Below are 9,809 nucleotides of genomic sequence, written 5' to 3'. Positions count from 1 at the left end.
TAGTAATAATAATATCAGTGATATTAGCAATGGGAGTCAAGCAGGACCATGGCAGGAGGCTCCACCAGGAGCATGTGCTGATGGGTCCACTACAGCTGCTGGACTGCTAGAGCGACAAATCCCTCCCTAATAAATACATAAATATGAGGAAGCCAGTTTCCCTTTCAGAACAGTTATTTTCCAGTACTGTTATCATTTAATATACATTTACGTGTCTGACAGTAAGAGAGAGATTTGTCTCCAGTGTTCAACAGGAAGAAGTGATGGACACAGTCAAAGAGATTCTGCTGACTGAGCTGAAGAACCTGAAAGCTGAAGAGTTTGAAGAATTCAAGTACCTTCTCCAGGAGTATGGATCCAAAGCCCAGACGGCTCTGTCTAAAGATGGAAGTTACCTGAAGATTGCACCATGTGACCTGGAGAACGCAAACAGGCGCAAGACGGTGGATCTGATCGTTCAGACGTACAGCAGCCAGCCGGTGTTCGTCACCCAGGAGGTGTTAAGTAAAGTCGGCAGGAACGACCTGGTGGAAAGGCTGGACAGACAGAGCTCAACCAGAGGTAAAACTACAAATACAACCAGTAAAACTACAAAATTGACAAATAAAACTACAAATATTACCAGTCAAACTATAAGTATAACCAGTAAACCAGTAACCAGTTTATCTACATACTAATGCATATAAACTCAATACCATAAAAACATCATTGTAAAGACGATCATTTCTAGAATTTATTGTTACAGCAGGACACAAACAGAAAAAATGTTTCTGTAAAATTCATCCTGTAAAAAACCTTTGTGTAAATCCTCATTAACTTGTGGAGTTGCTCAGGGAAGTATCCTCGGTCCTCTGAACTTTTCATGAATCCTTCAGATTTTTGTTGTTCCAAACTGATGAGAGACTGCTTTCACGAATGTCCTCATCGGATTATCAGTTAATATTAACTATTAATGGGCGCCTGGTTAGCTCAGTAGGTGGAGCTGGCGACCCATGTACGAAGTTGCTGCAGCGGTCCCGGTTGATCCGACCTGCGGCCTTTGCTGCGTGTCATCCCCTCTCTCTCTGTCCCCCCATTCCTGTCTATCTTCGGCTGTTACTATACAATAAAGGCAATAAAAAGCCAAAAAAATAACTTAAATTTTTTTTTTTTTTACTATTAATGAACAATGATGATTGATGAAAGAGCCCTCTGATCTGAAACATCCCCTCTCTCCCTCCTCAGGTCCCCTGCAGTTCAACACCGGTAAGATTTCAGCATCCAGTGAAAATTATTTCAGAATATCTGAACACAACTGTGAGACCTGTTCTCTATCTCTGTCTGCCTCTCAGAGACCAATATGATGTAATGGGGTTGCCATGGTAACCACATCAGCACAGACCTGTACGTTGAGGACAAACACCAGCAGACGTCGGATTCTTTTATTGTTTCTATTTCTTTTTCTGTATCAAGTTTTTACATGTTAAAGTGGAATCAGAGCAGCTTTTTATTTCTTTTTAACGCCTGGGAAACTTTATTTCTAAAAAGTCTTGAACACACTGAATTTGGTCATTAGAGTTACTCATAAACAGAATCTTTATTATTTTCATTGGAAAACAGGGCAGTTTGGATTGCGTTCATTTGTCTGGATTAATACATCTTAATTTATTAATCACTGACACTAAAAACCTTTTATTGATATATTTGAAATTCAGTAGCTGCATCAGAAATATTTTATTCACATAAAACATGGCCCAAAAATAATAAAAATGTACAAATTGTACAAAAACAAACTCTGTGAGGAGTTATAGTACTAATAGCTGTATATGAGACCATTTCTGACCTCCACCAGGTGTTTTCTTACATTCACTTTTTAAAGGTTTTAAGTCAGAATTTAACTTTTTTTAAGTTTTTAAATAAACTAAATACAGTTTTTCAGATCTGTGATCTCTTATGTTGATGTAATTTACTTTTCTTATTTGACTTTTAGAAACATACATTCTGCATTTCAGAAATTGTTCACCGTGAGTTGTGAATCCAGTTTTTCATTATTTGGGTGCTTGAAAATGAAATAGCTGGAATTGAAAATATTAAATGATAAAGTTTTTCACTTTAATGTTTTTTCGAAACACTCGTTGAAATACAGATTTTCTAAAACTTAAAAAATCTTTCAGTTTTTCTAAAGAAGGAAAGTAAATTATGTAAATTATTAATATTATTAAGAGTTTGAATTTATTTAGCGCACAACAAAAGTTATCTCAGAACACTTTTCAAACAGAGCAGATTATTTACAGAGACCCAACACTTTTTCACACAATTTAATGAAGACAGTGAACTTGAAATTATGAGTTTAGTCAACGTTTCATTGTTCCCCATTTTTTAGTGTTCAGTTAACAGGTGTGCCCTAAAAGTTTATCGTTTTTTTCACATCTGAACTCTTTAACAGCACCAACATTTGTGTCTTCAGACTTCCTTTTTTGATCACAGCACTGTCTCTTTGGGCTTGTTCTATTGTTCACATTTCTAACTAATGTGGAATCTGCTGTGCAGCTATTAGGGTTTAGTATTGTTGTGAATTCATCAAGAAATAAACTGGTTTAATAGAAGTAGTTGTTTTTTCAGTTTTTTCCATAAAGTGAGACAGAATTGGAAATCAGATGAATTTTATATGAGCAAGTGTTTATGCTTGGTGACTTTCAGTTTCCATATAATATTTGACAAATCACCCATGGACACTGATATACAGATGAGTTTTATTTTTATTGAATGTCAGTAAAATACTCTCTTATTTACAGAGTTTAATCTGTTAATTTTCCATGTTAACTTTCCGTGTTAACTTTGTTCTATATCTGTTATACATATAAACTCAATACTATAAAAACATACAACATTGTACAGTTGATCATTTATAGAATTTATCGTTACAGCAGGACACAAACAGTAAAAATGTCCCTGTAAAGTTCATCCCGTAAAAAACCCACAAACATTTGTGTAAATCCTCATTGTCCTCAATAACTTGTGGAGTTCCTCGGAGAAGCCTCCTGGGTCCTCTGAACTTCCTATTACAACTTATTTAGATTTAAGAAAAAACTTGTTTTCTGTTTTCTCCAGAGTCAGATGTTTATGAACAGATAGATCCAGGATGCATTTAGCCTAGCTTAGCATAACCACTGGAAGAAATTTGATCATTACTCATTTGAGTCTAGAACAGAACTTGGCTCAATTGCTCGAAACTGTAAGATCCAGTGTTAAATACGATGATGGTCTTGTTCATTTCAAATGTTAGGCAGTCCCTCCAGGAAGTTCCAATGTGGTGATCACAACACAAGTTCAATTAATCTCTGTGAATTCTGTGCATCATTGCAACTTTTCCGCAATTTTCACCTATCACAGCAGATCCCCACTCCAATCACTGAGCCATACATCAAACCACTAGATATTTTATTCTCACTGGAATAAGTTGCTTTTGATTTTTAATCAATTATTTATTTAAAAAAATCGCAACCACTTTTGCAATTTTAACTTTCTCTTGCAATGTAGTTCCAAAATAATTGCTAAAAACATCACAATGTGCATCGCAATTGTTTTAGAAAAGCTGTTGCAACGATCCCAAAAACAAAATCCTGGAGGGACTGATTAGTAAAACATATATTTGGTGTCAACATACACTGATTTAGAAAATTCGTTTTCTGTGCAAATCTGGTTTCTGTATTGATCGATACGGGGAACACATCAGCTCTTACTTACTTACTGAGACTCCAGTCTGTGAACAACAAGCAGATAATTTTAATACAAACTAGTCTGGTTGACTGTGAGATTAAACATACTGGAGTCAGCAGGTAAGACTTCAGAATCAAATCTTTTCTGTTCTATACCAATCAACTAATTAAACAATATGACAATAAAAGAAAAGAAGAATCCAATGAGAGATTACACTTCCAGTTTGTTTGGGAAACCTAAAGCTGCTGCATTGTTCCTTCCTCTCTTGACTTTTTGTCTGAATGTGAATACTGGTGTTCAGTTGATCAATGTTAGTGGCTCCAGAGTCTCTGTAAGTACATAATTTTTATATTTTCTGAGAACAGTTAATGAGTTTGATAAAATTGATATGAAAACAAGCTAAAATTACATCCATGGGTAAGTCATTATGTCATAAAATTTCCACATAAAGTGTATAACTCCTGTTTGGTTTGATGTATTCTTTGAGGAGAGAGACCTTTAAACACGTAACATCTGTAACGTTTATATCTTTAAGAACAGAAAAGCACAGTCCCTAGAGATCGACGGGTCATGGAGGTCTACTTTTTTAAGGTAGTAGATATTTTGTTTTGTTGAGGTTCCTAGAAGGCACATCAAATTGTTGGTATGTTGCATTATTCCAGCTTTTCATTTCTCCAGATCCAAGCATTCATTATCTTAGAGGAGTCCAGCAGTCTGTAGCAGCAGCTGTGTGTTAGTTCAAACTCAGCCTTGTTATAATGTAAACTATTATTAAGTTGTAATTTATGCAATTCAAAAATAAAAGTTGCAACTTCAATCTGAGTAACAACTAAATAGTTACACATCCTCTAAGGTAGTGTAAATCATAAAATATCAGTTAAACTCACTGATGGTAAAACTGCAGTCTTCCATTTTGAGACACAGTAATCAAGTACAGACCTAAATTAATGATATGATATTTCAATATTGATCTAGCTTACTACGATGTGTTACAATGCTTAGTGGCTCATGCAAGCTAATGTGCACGGCAACCATGGTGATGAAAGAATTTCTTTGATTGTTGATTGGTCGTGTGTCTTAGTTATGATTTTATGTCCAAACTAGTTCAGTTATGCTCCAAGTAATCGTGGTGCAACTGATTTCAGAGCTGATTTATTTACAAACTAACTAGTTGTTGATCGTCTGGAGTTGACTTTACACCCTGACTGAGAGAACTCACACACAGCTGGTTCAACCCAGTCCTGGGTTTTATGTAGTTCCACTTAGGTTCTACTTCGGTTTTTTAAGGGTAGGTGGTCTGGTGGTGAGACAAAGGTATTATGTAGTGAACTCCAATATCCACAGGAGTCCATAAGAAAGGAGGTTCTAGAAGGTTCCTAAATGATCTAGAACCTGTGTGGATAGTTGTTCCCCAAAATAAGTATGGGTTTTGGGTTTTATTGAGGTGTCAAATAGGTGTATTTTGTTTGGTCTGTTGCCTTGACGACAGAGTGATGGCGCTAGTGAAGGTTTCAGAAAATGTCCAGAGTTCTCGATGGTTCCATTCAGGATCCAGCAGTATTGTTTAAAATTAGGTGGTCTCGTAGTGAGAGCATTGTGGCCTCAACAGATTTCAGGTCCAACTTCTAATTTTAGTATCCACACAATTTTAAAAAAGCAGCAGATGATGTTTGGGTCCAGAGTTTTTGGAGGTTCCAGACAAATCTGGAGCAGTTTGTTTCAAAGTGAGAAATCTGTGAGTTTTAAGGGCTGAGTAAATTTTTGTCCAGGGCTCGATAGTTCCACCTAAGTTCTACCTGAATCAGTTAGAACACAGAGGAGGATGGGTTCGGCTCCTGAGATCTACAAAGCTCTGGAACAAGTTTTTTCTGCTGATCTTTTGCATTGGTAACATCAAGTTAAAGGTTTAAAAACCAGTCCAGGGTTCAAGACTGTTTCACTCAGGTTCTAGCAGGATCATTTCCTGCGGTAATCCTCCATGAAATGACGATGTTTGGTTACAGAGATCTACAAGGTTCTCGGAGGACCTGGAATTTGTTGGAATAGATCTTGCTTAAAGTTTTGTGGTTTTTAAGGTGCGAAGGAAATATGTTCCATTTGGTCTGTTGCTTTGAAAAAAAGAGTCCAGGGTTCTAGGTGGTTCCACTCAAGTTCTACTTGGGTCGTTTAAGGCACAGTGGTTAAAAAAGGGGCATCATAGCCAGCAGTTCAGTCAAAGGTGATGTTCCAAAGTTCGAGAAGGTTCTCTGAAGATATTTGGCAGGTCTTGTGAAGTTTGGAGGTCTTCCAGGAGGTTCCCTCTACCTCTGGGAGAAGACAGTCTGGAACTCGTTGAGCATGAGCTCCACTATCTGGCTCTGGAACACCATGTGGATCGTCATATTGGCAGACTCGGTCTGGGGGCGGAGCAACGTGGGGCCAAACACAATGGCGACGCTCTGAACCGACATCCTGTTAGAGTCCTTATGCTCAACCACTCTGCAGAGAGTGTTAATTATTCATTAATTATCATCGTTTATACACTGTTTAATGATTATAATTATTGGATTTTGAATCAGCTCCATATAGAACATTAGCTCTTAGAGTTTTATCCTGTTTAATGATTATAATTTTTTTTATTGAATCAACTACATACAGAATATAGAAATGTTACATAATATAGATTTAAGTATAAAATCTAGTCCTCAGCCTTTTGTATGTTAGTATGAAGCTTCAGAGTGAACTGACCTCCGCAGGTGTTTGAACAGCAGCTCCATAGTGTCATGGTTCGGCAGAGGCAGAGAGCGAACCAGGTCCCTCATGTAGGAGACTCTCAGGCTGTAGTCTGGGACTTCTGCAGGGAAATAAAGGTTCTTTGTGTCAAAAAAACACAGCAAGCTTTGGTTTTGGGATTGTTTCCTCAGTTTTTGGACTGATGAGATTGTTTGTAATATGGGTATGTTAATATCTACATAGTACAGGAGGCTGTCAGGGTTAGCAACCTGTCATTTCCTTGTCATTTGGTCTGGTCTTTCAATCTCAGTAAATGTACACACTTTATAACCCATTTTTGTTCAAAAGGGCTGCGCACCCCATCCGTAAAAAAAGACTGTTCTATTTTAACATTTCCGTGGTGCATACATGCCACTTATGTGTCTGGTGTATCCAGTTTCATTGATTATGATAGTAGCGTAGTGTTGCAGCATCCCCTCCGCATATGTCACGTGTTCAGTGTAGCCAGTACGTTAGCCTTACACATGAAGATGTATTTTTGTTTGATTGGTACCAAAAATCTTAATCTCACGTTCATGTTTTGGATCAAATTTCACTTTAGACTGTAATATTTATGTCTACATATAATTTTAACACAAAATCATACATGGTTGCACTCATTTTCAATAGCTGTGGTTTAAATGTATGTATCACATGCTATAGTTTGGTTTGCGATGTGGGTTTTTTGTGTACTGACGGATGGCAGCAATGAACTTGTCAAAGCAGCTGAAGGGGAAAAGCGGCTCTGGAAGCTCCCTCAGGAAAAGCTTTAGGGCTCCGGTGATCACATGGATCTCCTCCCACTGTCCATCCTCCAGGTCCAGCTGCTCCTCTGCAAGGACAACAGAGATATTATGAAGATAAGAAGAACAACCTTCTGCTGCAGCTTCTCTCTGGACTGAACACAGTGTGATTACATCAACCACGTAACGCAGGACATCGTCTGCATACAATGACAGCTTTGGTTTGTTACCGTGATCAGCTTTGTGTCGTAGTTTCTGGATCACAGCCAGGTTTCCGCTTACTCTGTAGATCCCGTCCACATCCAGACCTAGATAGATAGATAGATAGTAGATAGGATAGATAGATAGATTAGATAGATAGATTTTAACTTTTTTTAATTTTTATTCCCGGGAGGGGAAATTCAAGATGAAGATTTAACCTGAACACAGTTGCACACACTAATCAGTCTCCTGTGTGTTTATTTGAGTGGAATGAATGTGTGTCGAGTATGTGTTTACCTCTCCTCTCCACCGTTCTGATACACTTCTCCAAAAATTTGGGAATGGTGGTGTTTTCTCTGTGACAGAGTGTGTCCAGGTGACAGCCAAACACGTTGTCTACGCCACAGAAAAAGAAGTGAGTGAATATTTCACTCAGTTACAACAACTCCACACAGTTTTAGCTTGTTTAAACATTGTGTCACTGTGTCACTTTGCATTGCTCAAACTAATTAAACCACAAGAAGCTTTTACTGAGTACCAAAAGATGTTGGTCACAAGAGGGAAAACAAGTTCTATTGAGGACGTGGCAACAGCAAAAGGTAGCCTAATGGTGGTTGGTTGGGCAAGGGCTGCCGACCCCCTGTTTAGGATATTTTCCACCACTTTACCTTGCAGTCAACATCCTTTCCGATGGTGGGACTGAGAATGTTGCTTCTCCAAATCCACCAGACTCCTTTAATAAAAACAGTAATTTTACCTCACAGAAAAACAGGAGGTTTCATGGTCTACTACTGCCTCCATCAGCGTTAAAAGTAATGTGTAGTTTGGATCAAAATTTACTGCGTTAAAACACAGCATTTTTTCATTCCTGGTGGAAGAAATGTTAATGTCTAACAGAACAATTGGCCAAGCAGAACAGGACAGCCAACTTTTCCACTGCAGGCTCAGCGGAGCGAAGCTGGTTTTCGGCAAATGATAGCATAGTACAACAATTACATTAATCTTCAGTTTACCCTTCAAATGGAAATTTTATTTTTATTTTAATAATCTTGTCACCTATTCACCTGTTAAAAGAAGAGGTAAACAGACTAAGTGATGCATGAACAATGATCAACCAAAACAACGTCTTTTTAACCCGCTGGCCTTGGCCTTTTTAACTCATCTGACCGTTTGAGTTTACAAACTAAATACTCACTCATGTTCAATAATCTGGATGTGGGGGGCTAAATACAATTAAAATGTTTTTTTCCAGGACAATGTAAATTATCTTCCACAATATTTGGTATTTTAATACATTTTCCAGACGTTTCTAGGATTGGAAATAGTCGCAGAAATTTCCCGGTTTTCCAGTTTTTCCAGGACACGCTGTGGGAACCAAGCCGATGGAGTCTGGTGTTTCAAAAGATCATTTATAACAACTTCGTATCCACATGAGAAAGTCTTTATTCACTTTCCTGTCCCTCCGTCTGTTCCATGGACCTAAACCAAGCTGTATAATGACAAGTTGGAGCTCACTGTGCATCATCACCACATAATACCTCTAACTTAATAAATATATAATAATATATAATAACTATTTTTTTATTGCATGTTTGCACGGGGGGTCAGAGAGAGACTGAAATTTCATTTGTGGCTGTATGCGTGATGTATTGCACATCTGACAATTAAAGAGATTGACTTGAACTCATTTTAGACACAGGGAGACTGTTGGGTGAGGAAGATTACTTCAGGACCTACTCGATGGGGCGTTTGTGTGGGAGGTTTGGTGAGTATTACCTTGGATTGTAGCCTTTCTCTTTAACGCTCTGCAGCGTCGGCTCCGCTGGGGAGGAAACGTCGCAATTTGGGTCCGGAACTCGTCTAACTGCTCAGACTCGGATCTGTTCCTGGATTAACTTCCTGGGTTGCCTAAACACACAAAAGAATAGAAAATCTGAGCATGACAGGAAAACGTATTGTTCAGACTTCTTTCTGGTTTAATTCAACTTGGTCGTAAGTCATGTTATCTCGATACAGAACATCTTTGTAGATTACATACTGTATGTATAAACACACCTTAAGTACCTGGGCTAATGGAAACGTTTATCTTAATTAAACTTTATTATATCAATCCAAATCACAAAGTTGCTTAAGGGGCTTCACGGTCTGCAGCACACCCTTCAGGACCCTGAAACTCCTCAACACATCACGATGTGTTCAGGAACATAATGGTAAATAGTCATTTCAGAACACTCGTGCCCTGGGTCTAAAGGTTCCTTCCAGCGAGAATATTTAGTTTGGTTGGAGCCAGCACAATGGCACTTTGTAAAAATAATTAATTTCATCATTTCAAGCAATTGTCAGTCATTTTACTTTTCTTCTTTAGAAAAACATAGAAGAATATTTATAAAAACAAATAAACAAAATATCTTTCCC

At 37.9% G+C, this 9,809-nt stretch overlaps 1 protein-coding gene across 1 annotated transcript in view; it reads right to left on the bottom strand.

Moving 5' to 3' along the window:
• Nucleotides 1–2,541: 2,541 nt before the first annotated feature.
• LOC118322561 (rho GTPase-activating protein 27-like) overlaps nt 2,542–9,809 on the bottom strand; it is a 14,833-nt gene continuing 7,565 nt past the window's right edge. The window contains 5 exon segments of the mRNA XM_035654273.1: nt 2,542–6,177; nt 6,427–6,532; nt 7,148–7,282; nt 7,424–7,501; nt 7,692–7,790. Of these exon segments, the coding sequence (XP_035510166.1) occupies nt 6,000–6,177; nt 6,427–6,532; nt 7,148–7,282; nt 7,424–7,501; nt 7,692–7,790 (596 nt within the window). The 3' untranslated portion in view covers nt 2,542–5,999.

Source organism: Morone saxatilis, unplaced genomic scaffold (assembly GCF_004916995.1).
Source record: "Morone saxatilis isolate NCDOM2014 unplaced genomic scaffold, NCSU_SB_2.0 Contig14, whole genome shotgun sequence".
NCBI lineage: Eukaryota > Metazoa > Chordata > Actinopteri > Moronidae > Morone > Morone saxatilis.
Note: the sequence above shows the minus strand (reverse complement) of the source record. Positions and strands in the feature narration are given on the sequence as shown.